At 37.1% G+C, this 19,079-nt stretch overlaps 1 protein-coding gene across 1 annotated transcript in view; it reads left to right on the top strand.

Moving 5' to 3' along the window:
- Positions 1 to 19,079, top strand: part of HBS1L (HBS1 like translational GTPase) — a 67,562-nt gene that overhangs the window by 32,920 nt on the left and 15,563 nt on the right. Inside the window, exons 5-7 of the mRNA XM_084283858.1 lie at positions 9,579 to 9,687; positions 17,587 to 17,843; positions 18,290 to 18,455. Of these exons, the coding sequence (XP_084139984.1) occupies positions 9,579 to 9,687; positions 17,587 to 17,843; positions 18,290 to 18,455 (532 nt within the window). The remainder of the gene's footprint in view (positions 1 to 9,578; positions 9,688 to 17,586; positions 17,844 to 18,289; positions 18,456 to 19,079) is intronic.

The raw sequence follows: 19,079 nt of genomic DNA, 5'->3' as shown, positions 1-19,079 counted from the left end.
AAGAATGTGCTCTACACTGCAGCCGGGGAGAACGGCCCCACCTGGAGCCTCTGGCAGAAAGAACCTGGGGAAACTCGAGGTCGGCCTCTGGGGTTTTGGAGTCGGGGATACAGAGGATCTGAGGCCCGCTATACTCCAACTGAAAAGGAGATATTGGCAGCATATGAAGGAGTTCGATCTGCTTCGGAGGTGGTCGGTACTGAAGCGCAGCTCCTCCTAGCACCCCGATTACCGGTACTAGGCTGGATGTTCAAGGGAAGGGTCCCCTCTACGCATCATGCAACTGATGCTACATGGAGCAAGTGGGTTGCACTGATTACTCAGCGGGCTCGAATAGGAAACCCCAGTCGCCCAGGAATATTGGAAGTGATCATGGACTGGCCAGAAGGCAAATACTTTGGGATATCATCAGAGGAGGAGGTGGGTCGTGCTGAAGAAGCCCCACTGTACAACCAGTTGCCAGAGAATGAAAAGAAATATGCCCTGTTCACTGATGGGTCCTGTCGTATTGTGGGGAAGCATCGGAGATGGAAGGCTGCTGTATGGAGTCCTACGCGACGAGTTGCAGAAGCTGCTGAGGGAGAAGGTGAATCGAGTCAGTTTGCAGAAGTGAAAGCCATTCAGCTGGCTTTAGACATTGCTGAACGAGAAAAATGGCCAGTTCTCTATCTCTACACCGATTCATGGATGGTAGCAAATGCCCTGTGGGGATGGTTACAGCAATGGAAGCAAAACAACTGGCAGCGTAGGGGCAAACCTATCTGGGCTGCTGCATTGTGGCAAGATATTGCTGCTCGGGTAGAGAACCTGGCTGTGAAAGTACGCCACGTAGATGCTCATGTGCCCAAGAATCGGGCTACTGAAGAACATCAAAACAACCAGCAGGTGGATCAGGCTGCTAAGATTGAAGTAGCTCAGGTGGACCTGGATTGGCAGCATAAAGGTGAATTATTTATAGCCCGATGGGCCCATGACACCTCAGGCCATCAAGGTAGAGATGCAACATACAGATGGGCTCGTGATCGAGGGGTGGACTTGACCATGGACGCTATAGCACAGGTTATTCATGACTGTGAAACATGTGCTGCAATCAAGCAAGCCAAACGGTCAAAGCCTCTTTGGTATGGAGGACGATGGCTGAAATATAAATATGGAGAGGCCTGGCAGATTGATTACATCACACTCCCTCAAACTCGCAATGGCAAGCGCCACGTACTTACAATGGTGGAAGCAACCACCGGATGGCTGGAAACATATCCTGTGCCTCATGCTACCGCCCGGAACACCATCCTGGGCCTTGAAAAGCAAGTCCTATGGCGACATGGCACCCCAGAAAGAATAGAATCAGATAATGGGACTCACTTCCGAAACAACCTTATAGACACTTGGGCCAAAGAACATGGTATTGAATGGGTGTATCACATCCCCTATCATGCACCAGCCTCCGGGAAAGTTGAACGATACAATGGCCTGTTAAAGACTACCTTGAAAGCAATGGGCGCTGGGACGTTCAAAAACTGGGATACGCATTTGGCAAAGGCCACCTGGTTAGTCAATACTAGGGGATCTACCAACCGAGCTGGACCTGCCCAATCAAACCTGTTACGTACTGTAGATGGGGATAAAGTTCCTGTAGTGCATGTAAAAAATATGCTGGGTAAAACAGTCTGGGCTACTCCTGCCTCAGGAAAAGGCAAACCTATTCGTGGAATTGTTTTCGCTCAGGGACCTGGATATACTTGGTGGGTGATGCAAAAGAACGGAGAGGTCCGGTGTGTACCTCAAGGAGATTTAATACTGGGTGAGAATAGCCCATGAACTGAATTGCACCATGTTAAATAGTATATTATACTGTATGTTATCACTACCATGATTACTATAGGTGACTAATTAGAATGTATGGAAAAGAGTGTAACCTGAGCATGACATAAATGGTATGGAATAAGGGGTGGATAGATGTCCTGGTTTCAGTTAGCACAGAATTAATTTTCTTCCTAGTAGCTGGTGGAATGCTGTGTTTTGGCTTAGAATGAGAAGAGTGCTGATAACACCCCGATGCTTTAATTGTTGCAGAGCAGTGCTTATACTAAGCCAAGGACATCTCAGCCTTTGCTCTGTCCTGCCAACGGGCAGGCTGGGGGGTGCAGTAAGAGCTGGGAGGGGACAGACCCAGGACAGGTGACCCAAACTAGCCAAAGGGGTATTCCATACCATCTGACGTCATGCTAAACAATATATAGGGGTGGCTAGCCGGGGGGAGGGGGCCGGACTGCTCGGGGTTAGGCTGGGCATCGGTCAGCGGGTGGTGAGCAATTGCATTGTGCATCACTTGTTTGTACATACTATTATTACTTTCGTATTATCCCCATTGTATCATCATTATTATTATTGTTATTATTATTTTTGTTATTTTTTTTTTTTTCCTGTCTTATTAAACTGTCTTTATCTCAACTCACGGGCTTCACTTTCCATTTCTCTCCCCCGTCCCAGAGAGGGAGGGGGGAGGGTGAGCGAACGGCTGCGTGGTGTTTAGCTGCCGGTCGGGTTAAACCACGACAGCAGAATGATAGCAAACTGTGAATTTGGGAAATCTGGGGTGTTTTAAGTTTGGTGGTTGTGTTATGTGGCAGTGTAGGACATGGCTGGGAGTCCTGGGTTTCTGGTGCTATTCTCAGTGCTGTGATGTGTTGATAATATTAAAACTGTGCACCACCACCACTGATGATCCAGTGTGCTCTGGGGCAAACTTAACTGTGCCCATAGATGCCCCTGTGTTCTAGGGCATTTAATGGAATTTTTGATATTTTTAAATAATTCAGTTGGATTATACAAAGAAACACTTTCACTACTGTGCATGTCTCTAACTTGACAGGTTTTTTATATTTCCTCATATTACTGTTTTCACTGCATGCTGTGAAATTTGAAGGGAGAAAAATAAAACTATACTGTTTTTTAGTAAAATTAAAGGATAAGATCTGTTGAGTTTTATGGTGTATATGGATAGAAACATTATGAAGCATGTTAACTGGGCTATGTTATGGTCAGTATTTTGAAAAAAGATGACTACAATGATGGATGTGTGTGTTAAATGTTAATATAAGCCCACGTACATGTGGGCAAATAGGTGATAGATGCTTCTGAGCATGAGATTATATGAGATGAGTCTGGCATCTCTTCATCTATTGTCTCATAATCCATATTTTGAATATTTTTTGCAATTTTAGGACCTTGAAGTTAGTTTTAAATTGTAACATAGCATATAGGAAGGAAATTATTGGGATATAGGCCTCAGTTACTAAATCTGTTTTTCAGACAGGACTGTGTCTTGTCTGTACTTTTATTGCTAATATACTCACCAGTTGTACTGCCAGTAAGATGTGCAAAAAAAAAATGTTTTTTAATCAGTGAGTCATGAAACACTTGGAACAAGCTCATGACATGGTAGCATAGAGCGCAAAACCAGTGCCTTGCCTTTTCGCTTTTATGCAGTTGGTGGATGTTGCTGTATAATCAGTTGACAAAGGTTTAAGTGACTTGGTTGTGGTTATATAGAAAGTCTGTAGCAGAGCATGGGATGCAAACCATATCTTGTAGATCAGAAGGCATGGTTGTGTGTATATTTTTCCATGGTACTGCTGATTTACACAGTACCTAACCCCTTCCCACCCCTTTATTAGTGCCTTTTTTTTTTTTTTTTTTTTTTTTTTCGCTTGTATTACTTTGTGTGGTTTATCTAGAGTGGAAACACAGTTTAATGCAATTTACTGGGAAGTTTTGTAAAGCATAATTTCTAGTTTGAGGATGAACACTAGAGTTGAATGCACATTTTGCTATATATAATGCTAGAAAAAATGTTTAAAAGTAACTTCATACTGAAAAATCATTTTCTGATTCTAGCAATGGGTTGGTGCTGCACAGAAGGATGAAGATTGGATTATCTGTAGTATTACAATACAAATTTCTTTGTTGCAAAAATGAATATAAATTTATCGGGATTCTTAGGAACATGCAGTGTTCAGCTCAGGGGGCACTTAGCTTTCAGCACAGAGGTGTCTATCAGAAATAGTAGTTCCAGTAATTTCATTGGGGGGAAAAAAAAAAAACAAAACATACAAAAGCATACAAAAACCTGAGTGGACATTCTTGTTTGAAACCTTGTTACTTGAGATTAAAAAACTCAGGCTGTGAGTAAAAGGTAAAGATTGCATGGATGCTGCATTTATTATGTGAATAAACAAATTTCATTTTCAGAATGACCTGCATATAAATGTAACATTTTTGAGCACCATTTAAAAATAAAGTAGATGACTGAGGGAGGGCCTGCTTAAGGTAATGAATTCTGTCTGTTGTCAATAGCATCTAGGCTCCCAGCCACATTCAGAATAGGAATTGTATGCAACTTCTTTCTTTAAATGCTCACACCACCTTTGAAAGCAGAAGGATTAATATGCACCAAGTAAAAAATACCTGAAGTATGTAAATGGCTTAAAGCTTTAAAGAAAAACTGTGATCTGGCCACAATTAGTTAATACATAACTCCTTTGATGGTGCTCTCCTTTGCCAGTGCTGCCTTTAGTTGCTTGGTACATGGACTTTCTTTTGGTGGACTGTCTTTTTTCCCTGGTAAAGCTAGGTTTAGAGGTTCCTGTCCCTTGGTGCTTTAGTACTCTTCCAGTTGTAATAATGCAGCTGTTATGAAAGATACTGAAACAGAATTGCTGGAATAAAGTTTTAAAAACCCATAAACAACGAACCAAAGCAAAATTAAAAGCGCAAAGTATTAACTGCAGATGGGTGAGCAGACCTGTATTCATTTAAAGGAATTGCCATCTGAGAAGGCATAGGCTTCAGGCATGCCTAACACTATGATATTTTATTCATTTTGTGTGTGTGTGTGTGTTTTTGGTTGTTTTGTTTTATTCAGACAATGAAAATTCTAGTTTATTTTATCTTAAGAAGGATTCTCTGTGTAATGATGAAGTTGAGTTTAGAGTTTCAGTGCCATTGAAAATTGTATAATTTTCAATTTTTGTATACAAAAATTACATTGTATACAAAAATAACAATTTTTGTTTTACAAAAATTGTATAAATTTTATAATTTAATGAAGGGGAGCCAAGTTGTGAGGACCAGTCCCTGTGCTTAGGAATTGAAAATGATGACATTGTTTCATTGTCATCTGAACTAAGACAGTGTGGTTTTAGACACCCAATACTAGTGTTCATTTCTCCAAATTTACCAGTATAAACACTTTTTGCTCCCCACTTCACTTGGCATCAACAATTCTTAGGTGAGATGGCAGCTGTTTAGCAAACTTGTGGTGTTTTTCTGCACCTCTAATTTACCTGGGAACAGAGTAGACCAATAATCGACTGTTTTAAGTAGTGAAAAGTAACTCCTCCATACCTCCAGCAGAGTTAAAGACCAGTTCTTACCTTCCTGTTACTTTCAATGTAAGTAAACAAACAAAAACTGAAAAAAGCTCAAGCCTCAAACTTTATATGCGATAAAGAAGCTGAAGTAATCTGTTGGCTTGTTTTTTACAGGTAATCTTTACAAACATTTTTTACAAAGGAAGCCCAGAATTTGGGGAGTTGCTTATGGTAAAGGAAGATGGTTGACTTTATCCATGTGCTTTTGCTTTTCTACCATGAACACACAGAGGTGTTCTGATGTTTCACTTGGTTCCTGTGTATATGTATCTGCCTCCTGTTTTTCAGACTGAAAATACTTTACGTTGCCATCAGGTTTTAGGGTTGTACTTTTAATTGCAGTCACAATAGTTGTCACTTTTAGTTTGAAGTTGCAGAAGGTGCCACTAGTAATATTTTTTGAGCAAATCAAAAGGATCATCAGTTGGAAGACCACAGAGCAGTCACAGGGAAGGGAGAAGCAAAGAGAAGAAAGAGAAAAGATATTTGGTTGTTAAGTTGTCACACACTGCCATAGTGAGACTGGAGTAACTTCAGTGCAGGCCTTTCTGTTACGTTTTGTATTAAGCTCATCCTCATTTGACAGTGAGGCAAAGTGCATCAATGCATATTCTGCTTTGTGTTACTGTTTTGACTTGTAGCTACAGTATACAGGTGCAGTGATGTCAATGTAGTCTTCAACAGCAAGTATCTGTCTGAAAACTACTTTGCTTAAAATATTAAAATACACTGGAAGTTTATTTTTTTAATCATTTTGAGTTGTGGTAACTATCATGCTGACAAGCCTTTGTATTTTTATAATTTATGAATGATTCACTCTAATTTTTGCTTTTTGTAAAGCTAAAGTGAAGCGTAGCAAGGAGAAATTGGGGATTCTTTAGTAGTTGATTAAATATGCAAAAGTCAGTATCTCTCCATTTCTTATGCACTCTTGGTGTAGGAAATATTGCCATTTAGTTGCTTACATTTGCACTTAAGAAGGTCCAAATTGCACAGTGCATGAAGAATGTTTATCAAGACTTTCTAGGCAAGTTTATATCCTTTCCCCTCAGAGGCTGATTTCCTTGCAGCTGCTCTTTTCCTAATCAGATTGGGATTACCACTCCTATGCTTTTTTCAGGGTTTTAGCAGACCTCAATTGCTATAGGATACTCTGCCTGCTTATTCATAAGTGTTTCTCTTAAGAATTGTATCAGCATTGTGCATTGACTTCCTTTTAGTTCCAAGGTGCAATGTAAGGATTTGCTTTTGATCTGTTAAGTGTTGAATAGTTTTTGCTTTGTCTGCTAAAGCAGATAAGCATTTATCGTGCAGTTTTCTCCAATGCCCTATAGATTAGATAGTAAAGTATACTCCTTTCCTGGGCTTCTGTCCTTCGTACTGAAGCTCGTAATTATTAATCTTTAATGGCACCTGCAGTACAAAAACGAAGGTTGGTCCTTATCTCAAATGAACTGTTTGATTTTATTGTACTTGGTTATAAAAACACTGGAGTTGATGCTTCTGTCAGTAGTATTACTAATGATTCTTGTTTGCAACATGGCTGTTGCATCTGTTTGAGTGCAGCCTTTCCACAGTTATCTTCTGTGGGTTGGTTTGCCCTTATATACGATCCTGGTTTTCTTCTTCAATCCACCTATACTGATCTAAGTGGTGTTTTTTTGTTTTTTTCATCTTTAGACAGCAACAAACTGTTTTGTGCTGCGAGTGGACAATTATTTTACTTTCTCTTGTTCTTTGTACTTTTATTTTTTAAATGTTTTTTCACCTTTTTAGTGTTTCCTATTTTTTTTCCTCTGGTTTTATTCCTTTTTCTCTAGTTTTAGATTTCTGTGATTTCATTTGTCACGTCATGTGTTTTAGTCTTCAGTTGTTTCTGCTCAAACCTGTTTTCCTAGCCATGTTAAGTGTTTTGCATATGGAACCTTCTCTCCTAACAGCATCGCTTCATTGATACGACAAAATATTTCCTGAGGGTTCATAATTTAAAATGCTCACTGCAAACTGAAGAATTACATTGTCTTATGACAGAATTATGCTGTCTCAGTGATGCAGTTTTAATGAGTCGTCTGGTCTTCTAGATTTTATCTAGAGAGTGAATAGCGTAGTACTTCTGAAATGGAAGTCAAATTCTAGATTCATTAAATGTATTTCATCTCCTTGTACATTTAGTTTGGATCAGTCTCAAACACCCCAACAGTCGTACAGATCAGAGTTTAATTTCTGTATTTACAAGATAATATGTATTTTTTTTATATTCAGTGACTTTTGATTTTGGATCAAATGTAGCAAGTTTTGCAAATAAATTGCAAGTTATATGCAGGGTACATTATAACAATTGTTATCTTGTTTTCTTTCAACTAATCTAAGTTCATGTTCACTACATGTTTGTTTTTTATTTGCAATTTTGAATTCCTAGCAGCCAGACTTCAGATGTGGTATTTTCTGAGAATTGACTGTCATTCAGCTTTCAAATGACTTGTAAAACATTCATGTTTAACTGGTAGTTGAGGGTGATGTCTGCTTGGAAATTGTTAGAATTGAAGTAAGAAGAAAACATACCAAGTTGGCAACAAAAGTAATGCCTTTTTTTTCTGTAACTCATGTGAGTAACTTCTCATTCAAAAATAGGTAAAGGTGACCTGTGTAGAAGCTTGAATGTAAAACAATCTTAGTTTAACTGGTAGTCCTCGTCCTTTAATGTGAGAATTTTTTATCCTGAATCCTTATGATTTGTTTGGCAGTTTTATCATATGTAATTGTTGTTAACCATCATTTGTGGTATTGCCTTTATTTCCTTGTTACTGTTTTTTCTTTATTTAGTATAATTGGTATGTAACTATTAATAATATGCATACAAAGTACTTCTTCCAGAGATCTCTAGGCATTTTATAACTAAAATAAGTATCAACAGATAAGATAAATGAAGGAGGTGATGACCAAAGTAAATAAACTAAAAAAAAGTTGCACAACAGAACAGCTTTTTTGGTGTGCTATATGTTGTAGACATGTCTCTGGTATGTTTCTGTACCTGAAACATACCTTCAACAGGCTTGACCACAACTTATATATAACTTGCAAAGCACTACAAGCGTGAGGTTTTAAAGGTGTAGTTGTCATGATTTAGAGTGCAATAAAGAGTTCATCTGTATGAGTAAGACCAAATGACTCCAACAGTTCATCTTACAGTAGGAATCTAAAATAATTTAAATTAAATAAATAAAAATTAACTTGTTCTTCAAAATAAGTCCTCACTTGTTTGTGAGTATTCAGAATCAGGGTATTGCTTGAAGAGTATCAGCATATTTTCAGATGCATCAGTAGGTAAAGATTATTTCAAACTTTCAGTTTAATTCTGAATTCAGGTTATTGTTTTTGCTTTTCTGTGTATATGATGTCCTTCAGAACACAAGATACAGTCGTTGTCACTCATACTGTATAAAGTTGGAAGTATTTTCCCATAGAGAAGGGGAGAAGGGAATTATTTAACATATTAAAGAGGGGGTCATGGAAAGAAAAGAGCTAGTTTACTATTTTTATTTATACTACTCTTCCCCATAGTAAATACATAGCTAGTTTGGGTATTTCTTGGCTTCTTTGATGTAACTAGGTAGGAGACAACTCTGGTCACAGGTCTCAGGAAAGGCCTGGTAGCTTGTGCTGCTGTTAGCAGTACCTCAGGTAGACTAGTGTTGTGTTTTTGTTTGTTTGTTTGTTTGTTTGTTTGTTTTTTATTGGTTTAAACTTGTACCCTTGAGGCTTGCCAATGTTAAGGCAAAAGAAAACCTGTAAATAAGAATTAGCTTAATCAGCTAGTGAGCAGCTGCAAAGTGTTTCTTCATCCTTGTATAAAATGCTTCTGGCATTCTGCAGAACTGCTATCAAAATAGCAAAGCTCTTAAATGGTGTGGGTGTCAAGCTGATCCTTGGAGATACTGATAAGATTTTCACAATAAATACAAATGTTTGTGGATTAATTTGAATAAATATGTAACAGATAAAAGTAAAAGACTGAAGTGTGAGACTTCATCATTATCACAGACTGCTATCTTTGGGTTGATGAAAAGGAATGTAACTTGTTAAGCTTTATATTTAACACCTGTTAGTCACAACATTAAGTTCAAACTTATTTTTGTCTATTACTAGGAAAATCAAGGGATTCCCAGTCAGCCAGAATGGAATCTGAAATTGTGCCAAAAGTTACCAAAATGACAGTGTCTGGAAAGAAACAGTCTATGGGATTTGAAGTTCCATGGTAAGCCAAAGCCCTCATACATCAAGGTACATCAGCAGCCCTTCTTTCAGACTGATGCACCTGTAGCAAGCTTTCTTCTTCTTTTTTTCTATTTTTACAGCAGTTTTAGTGTCACTCTCCAGAACTAACCATCTCAGCTTCTTGTTTGACTCACAATTACTTTCAGAAGATGGTACCTCACGTTTTGAGTTTAACAAATCCTTTCACTATGAATAGTGCAGAGAGATATCAGCTAGTCAGATTATTTAAACATCCGCTTCATAGAATACTGAACTTTCTTGGGGTTCGTTTATTTTAAATTTAGTTCTCTAAGTGGAATTATGAAATCAATAAATCTTAACTGCAAATGCTTGTTCTTCAAAGGAAGTAATACATTTAAGAATAATTTATGGGGAAAATAATCACTTATAGCTAAACTTTGCCTTCCTCTGCAGCTTTTATTAACTTTAACAGGTGTTCGAGGTACAACTGTTATAGAGAAGAATAGCGTAGTTGAGTAGTAGTTCTAATTTTACCCTAACTTGGAACTGTTGGGGGGATGCTCTTGTAAGAGCATGAAAACAGACATGCTGGATCAGAGTCCATCTATATCAGTAGATGCAATGGTTCAATAAATGTATAAGGACATGTTAAGCATGTTGGGAATACATTCTATGAAACGTCACTGCATGAAGCATTCTGTGCCCCACCGCTTCTTTTGCATTGTTCTGGTTTCAGCTAACAGTGGCTAATGGATTTTTCTTGTTTGGATGTGCTTATTCTGGTTTTGGGTACAATCTTGCTACTCTGTGGCAAGAAATTCCATAGTTATGCTTAGGAAAAAAAAAAAAATTGCAAGCATGAGCATTGCCATCATCTTTGCCTCAGCCTGCACTGCTTGCAGTTCTGATCTGGAAAGCATTTTTGGGAGCAAGAGGGATAGCATGGTCTTTACTTTACAGTATCTTGTGCATGTTTGGTGAAACTATGTGGAAAGCATTATGATGCATCTACATAGTCTCTTCTGTGCATTTAATACAAGGATGTAAGACCGATGTCATTATTTTCTTAAAACTTCTAAATGCAATTGATGAATGACAGTGATGTTTCTTAGCTACTTAGATGCAATAAACTAAATGAAGAATTACTGGGATTTTCATAATTCTTTCTGTGCTATTTGAGATCTGAAATGCAGAGAGAGAACACAATGTTTTGTTTTGTTTTGTTTTCTTTTCTTTTCTTTTTTTTTCTTTTCTTTTTTTCCCCCTCCTCATCTCTGCTAATTAGTGACTCTGGGTGTGACAACTGGACTTGATCATTAAATTCCTGTGAACTTAATGTAATCTTCATCTTTTGTGTTCCTGTTACACCTCTTACAAAATGGAGTTTGTTTGTTTTTTTTTTTATGGTGACTTGTGTGGATTACAATGATTTACATGAAATTTTATAAAAAGAAAGGAGTCATGAAGGAGTCATGAGTGAAAAGGATCTGCCAATTAGTCCTTCATAAGATCACTATTGATTACATTTTTTTTTTTAGCTGTAATAATAACTATTTAAGATATTTATATAGAAGTCCAAAATTTTGTATCTCTGTTATTGATTAGTGACTGCCACACCTTGTGTGTGTGTGCTCCATAGGGAAGGATGAAATGAGAAGAATGCTTTTTCCTTTGCAGACTGGAATAATTCCTGGATATGCTAATGGTGACTCAGTCTTTGAGGGAAAGTAGTTGTTTCTAACATGGCTCTCAACCACTCTACTTCTCTTCATGGACCTAGAAACAGTTTGTATCATGCTTGCTTCTATTGTCGTGACACGGTCTTTTTTGTGACAAAAAGTGTTTAATTCTCCTCGCTTGTTTCAGCAGTATTGCTAAGTAAGAAGAAACCTCTCTTCTTGTAGAAATTGTATCGACATTAGGCATTTATTTTTAAGCTAGAACAAATAGGAATGGAGTGGTTTGGAAGATAAGAGAATAAGATTTGGAGTATAACCAGTGACTAGGAAAGAAAGCCCAGCTGAAATTGTGAAGTTACCTGCATGCGTAAAGACCCATGCTTCAAGGAAACGGTTATGGCCTCCTTTCTTTGACTGATTATAGGCCTCCTGAGGCACTATCAAGTCACTAGGACTTTGACATGAAGAACTGGGGAAGGAGGCCTTGACCATACTTGTATCTTATTTTTCCTTCTCTGCTCCAGGACAGTCTAATTTGCTCTGTCTCATTCCTTTCCTAACAGATGAAATTTGACTAGCTCCTGTCTAGTGTATGCGCAAAGTCTGTGCTAAATATTATATTGAAGTTACATGAAGCGCTAGCATTGTCTTGCAAGCTTCTAATGGCTTTATAGCTTTTATTCATCCACTTATAAACTAATAAAACAAGGAAACAAATGGGGGGGGGGGGGGGGGAGACACGACATGGGGGACAATACACACACACGATATTTCTCCCTGTCCCAATTCCATGAGTGTCAGTGTTGTTTTTTTCTTCTGCATTTATCTTGTGGGTTATTGACGGTTTACATGAGGATGAGTTGTCAGGGAACACAGTGAATTTGTTTATTAATGCCTAAGAGACTCTCTTTCTTTTAATTCTTTTCAAACTCTCTTCATGTTACTTATGCATTGATAAGTGTACCGTGAAGGGTTTGTAATAATACAGATTTCTAAGTACATAGTTTTGTTTCACTCACCAAAAGCACAGTGCTCATAGCAGTTTTGATAAAATCCGAATTCTAAAACACCTGTAATTTATTAGCCTTTTCAGTTTATGCCCCCTGCTCACATTCCTGAATGTTCGTGTGATGTTGGTGCAGACACCATTGAAGGTGATTGTACAGCATGTATGAATTAATTTTTGTTATCACCTCTTATGGGATCATAAACACGATTCTTGGACAATGTTTTTAAAACCACTGGCCTAGCATTAGCAGAAGTAAACATTCTTTGACTAGCTACTCAGTCTTCATGGTTAAATCTTGTTATGAGGCATGATCTCATTTTAATGAAGATTCAGTTATTATTACGTAAATGGATTATTAGAAGTCATGAATTGCTTTGAGCATTGATTGCCTTTGCCATGTGTTCTTAATAGAATTGTCTCTGGAAAATGGAGTTTGCTTGTTTCTGACAAGCTGCCTTTCTGGTGCTCTAGCAAAACTAATTACCAAGCTTTTTCTTCTTGTTAAATCACGAAGGAAACAAGAAAAGGTTGTGAGCAAAAAGGGGTGATTATTTTAACCAGCCTGACCAATATTGTGTAATTAATAATTTTGAAAGGGGAAATAAATGTAGACATTCCTGTAATGACTATAAGTACTCCGAAAGAGTCGGTTGCATAAAAATAATTCACTAAGCATCCAGACTAGAAGATTGAAAATAATGTTTAAAACGTAAATTATGCAGAGTTAATCTTTAGAAGATAAACTTTCAGGTTCTTCTTTGAATGCCTGGTTGTGTGAACCTCAGTAAACACAGTTGTATGAGGATTAGTCTTTTAATATGTCTTTTAACAGCGTATGTTGTATTTCAGTGTTTCTTACTGTTCCCAGAAAACAATGTAACCATAATATTTTACTCAGTTTACTCTTACTGTCTGTCTTGGCAAGACAACATAGGATGTTTCTAGCCTGGCAATTCTAGTTTCAACTAAATAGTAATCCTTGCCAGGCTTCTGTATGTCTTCTGATTTGCTAACAAAAAGCTTCAGTAAGTGCTTTTGACATTTGTGACTGAATTGCTGGTGGTCAAGCCTACTGTAATACATGAGCTCAGTGTAAGTAGAGGTGCTTAATTGTTCTGTTAGTTCAAAGAAGTACAGAGTTAATCAGTTTAATGGCTCCACATTAGTGAGCTAGTAGTGATGTGGCAGAAAGGCACGGATGTTGGCAAACCAAATCTGCTCTTGGCAGTTTGAACAAGTTTGTATACAAAGATGCAAGCAATTGGCTAGGAATTGTTCCTCCTCCAAGTAGAAATTTATCCTGGTATGGTGGTTCAACATAATTCAGACCACATTGGAACTTGGCTACCAGAGATGTTTGCTAATACATTTGACCCTTATTTTATACCCTCAACTGCCTGCAGTAGCAACGTATCACATACTAGAGTGCTCTCTTATATGCTCTGTCTTTTGACAAATTTTCAATTAACTAATTTTAACAAATCTCAATGGGAAAGACTGAAAAGAATTTTCAATGTCATTCATTCTTTAGACTGTTAGAAGCAAAGCTTCTTAGCAATTTTCTGAACTTCTGTTAGTTGTTATCAAGCTTTCAATAAATTACTTATCTAGTTGCCATATCAAAGTCTTTTTTCCTCCATCTAACTGCATGTGCTTCTGTGAGATGTGAATTGTATGTTTCACCTGTGCATCTTCCTGTTCAGGTATCTGGTAATAAACACCCTCTCCTTTTCCCCAACACAGCTCAGCAAAAAGCTGAGATGGTGTAGAAGTACATCATACACTCTCTGCATTCTGATGTTTCTCTTCAGAAACAATGAGTCTTGCATTAGCATGGAACAGTTTTTTTCATGTTTCTAGAACATGGTGATATCTGAAACCTGTAGAAGTCTAAATGGAGCGGTCTACTAACATTTTCAAATATTATACCATTGAAATAGTAGCAAGGCCTAATGTCATGACAGCTAGAGTCATGTTTCACTCATTATTTTACTCGTATGTCTAGCACTTTCTCTGAAGCACCCAAATGCAAACTATTTGACAGTATTTAGCAGTGGTAATCACACCAGAAGGTACTTGTTAGTAAGAGAATAGTTGTTTCATCAGGCCTTGTTTCTTTGAGGTCTTTAGTTTGAATGTTGCCATTCAGTGTCCATTGTGTTTTTTTGGAATCCTTCCTGACCTAGGCTTACAGGATCTTAGCATCTGAGACTAGAAAAAAATATTAGTTAAATAAATATAATTTAGAAGCTTACTGACTACCTGTCTTTCAAAATACATTTTCATCTTTTATGAGGCTTAATGTGACTGTCTTTAATGTATTTTGAAAGGTATAGGGAAAACATAGTTTTGGGTTACATTATTTGCAGTTTCATCTAAATGTCTTCCTTTTAATTTTTTTCATTTTTGAAAATTTGGTTTTAGAAGTAATGCAGACATTGAAAAGGATTGAAGGGACTGACAAATGCAATGGCTGTTTTGATATTGCTTCTTATACAGATGCTTCTCTCTAGAACTTAAAATGTTGGAATTGCAAGGAAAAATAACTGATATTGATATAAAATATCATATTTGTATTACAGTATGACTTTTGCATATAACAGTAGTGTTTCAGTGTGAAAGTGTGTTTCAGTGTGAAAGTGATAGATGTTATGCTGACAGTGAACTGAAGGGTGTCTGGGGGAAAAAAAAATGAGTCTTGATGTAAAACTTCGATCACAACTGGGAAGACTTCTAACACAACTGAATTTTAACTATATTAGGTTCTCTTAATACATGGTTCAGGACAAACTGGTCTGGTGTGCTCTATATAATGTAGGTACTTTTAAATATGTTGCTAGAATATGTAGAAAGCTCTGTCACTGCAATTCTATGCATATTGCTTTCTATCAACTTGATTGTTTTCAGTCAGTTTTTATGAAGTAAAATGTCTGTGAAGAAACATTGGATAATAATGCCATTCCACAGTAGATTTTTAGCTTGAACTTAATGGAATTTAAAAAAGAGACTTCTGTTCAGACTGATAGAAATGCACTTTTCTTTTACCAGTAAAAGAATGCATGAGCAACTAGTGACTATTTTCCTTGGAAAAATTTTCCTTGTAATTGCCTCTTTCCCATAACTGCATGTAAGACAATGATGAGTCACTGATTTGGGAAGTTTAGGAATTTAAGTATATCCTCTTATAAAGTGCATTCAGCTTGTCAATGTGCAATATTATATATGGGAGCTTGTCAAAGGCTATGCTTGATGGCACAGTACAACTGGTTTCTGAGTGTCGAATCAAAAGTGTCATGACTGTGTGACCGAAGGTGTAGATTGATATTGACTTGTTTTCCCTTAAAAGGCTTAGAAAATGTTGATAGGGTAACTTTATGTAAATAAACATTATACAGAATTGTACATCCACTATGCAGCAGCACAGGTACTAACCTTCCCCTGCAACCATCATGGCTGGCACTAATTAAGTTTGATGTGTAGCTAATTTAAGAAAATTGTGGTTGTGTGTCCACCCTTGATGCAAGATTTCAACCTTGGATTGTGGAACTGTAGCCAAGAAACATTTCTGCTTTGGGGTCTCACAATCTAGAGCAAAGACTTGGGTTTGGGCCTTACAAAAAAGATGTCAAAATTAATCATTCTGCCTCAGTACCAGATACTTAGGTAGGTTCTGAAACTGAGTTAAAAAAGGGAGACCTTATAAAATGACCAGCATTGGTTCCTGGTAGTAGAGAGGCTAAATTTGCATTCGATCTGAATATTTCCTAGGTTTAATGTTTTAGATTGTAACTCATGAACTGCTTTGTTCAGTAGGCTGACATGGTTGGACTTCTTTGTTTCCTGAGATTCAGGAAATGGAAAGGGACTAATACAATGCAAATATAACTATGAAGGCCGATACAATGCAACATTACTATTCACTTTCTGTCTGTATTATCAAATGAAGATTCTATGAGATGGGATTCTGATGTACCAAAATAAGTAGTTTTGGTTATAAAAATTGAAAAGAGGAAAACTGTGAAGTTAACTGTGGTATGTAAATGGAAAGCGGAGAGTGAAAAATTCACTCTGGACATGATGACAGTTCTGTTTCCTTTTGGTAGCTCTCTGAAAGACTGCTTGAATAAGTTCCATAGAAAGTAGCCTGCACCACAGTGGTACTGCATTGAAAAGGGTTCCAGTTTTCCAGAGGAGGAAGTTGTTTTTTTTTTTGTATGAGGCTTCTTGTAGAAGAATTTTTAGAAAAACTTTCAAAATACTGGAATGGCCAGTGGTTTGTGTGTTAAAGCTTGCCATAACATGTTCTGATGCCTGTAGTAGCTGCTTCTGTTTCTGTCTTGCTGTACACATTAATGACTCACCGTGGAGCTCTGTCAGCCAGCAAGAAAGCTTTTGCTGTCTTGAGGATGTTATTTAGGTTTTGCTTTTAGTGGTCATCTTTGCCATAACATGTTAAAAAAATCATATATCCTCAGAACATGTACGTGAATTTTGAAAATAACCTTATTTATAAATGGGAGAGAAAGAGTGTGAGAATAATAGGAGAATAATGCATTCAAGATATTTAGTATTAGCGTTAGTATAGTAATTTGTGGTAGAACAGGGTGGAAGAGAAGGTGAGTTGGGAAATCCAAATATCTGTAGTTCTAGATGCCTTGTTTTGTACGTAAAATAGGTTTTCTCAGTGTTGATATGTGGCATATCTGTTATGGCTGTGTGCCAACACTGCTCCTTAAGTTTCAGCTCTTAGTATCTAAGTATATACTTATGCTTAGTATGTACTCATTGTATTGCTGGTATTGTCTCAGTAGAATATCACTGCATTTAGCTGTAGTACTTTTAATTTAAGTGAAAGCTGTTTTAGGATGCTTCAAAGCTGACTTCGGCTCTTACTTCAGAGACGACCATGTCTATGGCAGTTCATCATTTCTCTCCCTGTCAAAAGAAGTGGCTGTGAGAAGCTTTTGTTTATGAGTTTCATGAATTTAACAAGATTATTTCTTATCTTGTTTGTGTACACAGTACGTCTCTTGCAAGATGTTCAGAGCTGGTATCTGTGTAGTTTGCATCCAGTTGCTTATCACTTCCACCTTAATGGGCTTGTTTCTACTTATCAGATAATATTTGTCTGGGCCTTTTGTGATAGTGTAAGGAGAACTCCATTTTTCTCCTGTATTTCTGCAGCTTCTTTAACATTTGCATTCACTGTTCCTTTGTTTTATTTTCCCAGCATGATTGCTGAAGAAAATGGCCATGCTAACACACCTCAAAAAGGACTGCTAAATGAAGATGCTAGCATAACTTCTGGGGTAATTGAGGCAGTCTCAAAATCTGCTCTTTCACCCCAAGTAGCGCAGGTTTCAGAAGAGCAGAATGCCGTGCCTACTCCAGTAAAAAAGACGAGCAAGACAAAACCACAAATAGATGTGAAAGCAGAGTTGGAGAAGAGACAAGGAGGAAAGCAACTACTAAATTTGGTGGTAATAGGTAATACAGTTAATTACATTTTAGGCATAGAGATTTAAAAACTCCATTGATTGAATCTGGAAGTGATAAAGAAACAAAAATATCCTCTCTTTAGGAAAGAGAAATCTTATACTGTTTTCAATTCCATCTGTTTGACCGTTGTTATGTGGACATTCAGACTTGGCTAGACTGTGAGGTTGACATAGCTTGGTTTTGACAGACTAGTAGTTGGGTTTGATTTCATTCCTACAACTCTTTTTAGTATGGATTTGAATGTGGTACATGGCTATTGCGCTAATTACCTGTTTCAGGAAACTGTCAGTGAGTCAAAATCTTATGGATTACATGAGCATTATTGGTGTATGTGATTTGCATATGTTTTTATTTACTTATTTATTTATTTTCATGTTGTACATTTATAATTTGTAAATTAGTTAAATTGAAATAAATTTTATTTTCCTCCATAGGACATGTTGATGCAGGTAAAAGTACTTTAATGGGTCATCTACTCTACCTTTTGGGAAATGTGAACAAAAGAACTATGCACAAATACGAACAGGAATCTAAGAAGGCTGGCAAAGCTTCGTTTGCTTATGCATGGGTCCTGGATGAAACTGGGGAAGAAAGAGAAAGGTAGAAATATATTTAATGGGAATTATCATCGCTCTTCTGAAAGAAAAGCATATCTACTAATAATGCTGTGGTAGAAATATCCAAAATGCATAAAGATATTTACTTAACACTTACTAGCAAATATTTTGCTTTGTCTAAGTATGCATTATCAAAAGAAAAATAATATCCTGGTTTGGTACACAAATAAGTACAAGAAATTGAGTATTTCTTCACATATTTCTGTGCTGGGAAGTGCAGAGAATAACTACAACGTACAAATGCTTGAAGTAGCCACATTCATTTAGAGCTGTTTAGACCAGTTCATTTAGACCAGTTTATTTCTGCCAACTTTTTCTCATCTTGGTTATTGCTGTATGCCGTATGTATTAAAATGTTTGTATAAAAGGGCGTCAGAAGTGTAAATTAAGCACTGAAATTTTGGTTCACACGTGACTTGGATTATATTGAATATCAAATTTATCCTAATATATTATGAATTATTTTATTTATTTGAAGATCCAGAGGCAACTAAACATAATCTTTAGAAGTAGCATGATATCAGTTAAGGCGTGTAATTAATTTTTGGTATTTTATTAACTATGGGTGGTGGTATTTGTGGAAATACTGTGATGAGCCTTAACACTT

This window comes from Netta rufina (assembly GCF_964035555.1).
Source record: "Netta rufina genome assembly, chromosome: 3".
Taxonomy (NCBI): domain Eukaryota; kingdom Metazoa; phylum Chordata; class Aves; order Anseriformes; family Anatidae; genus Netta; species Netta rufina.
Note: the sequence above shows the minus strand (reverse complement) of the source record. Positions and strands in the feature narration are given on the sequence as shown.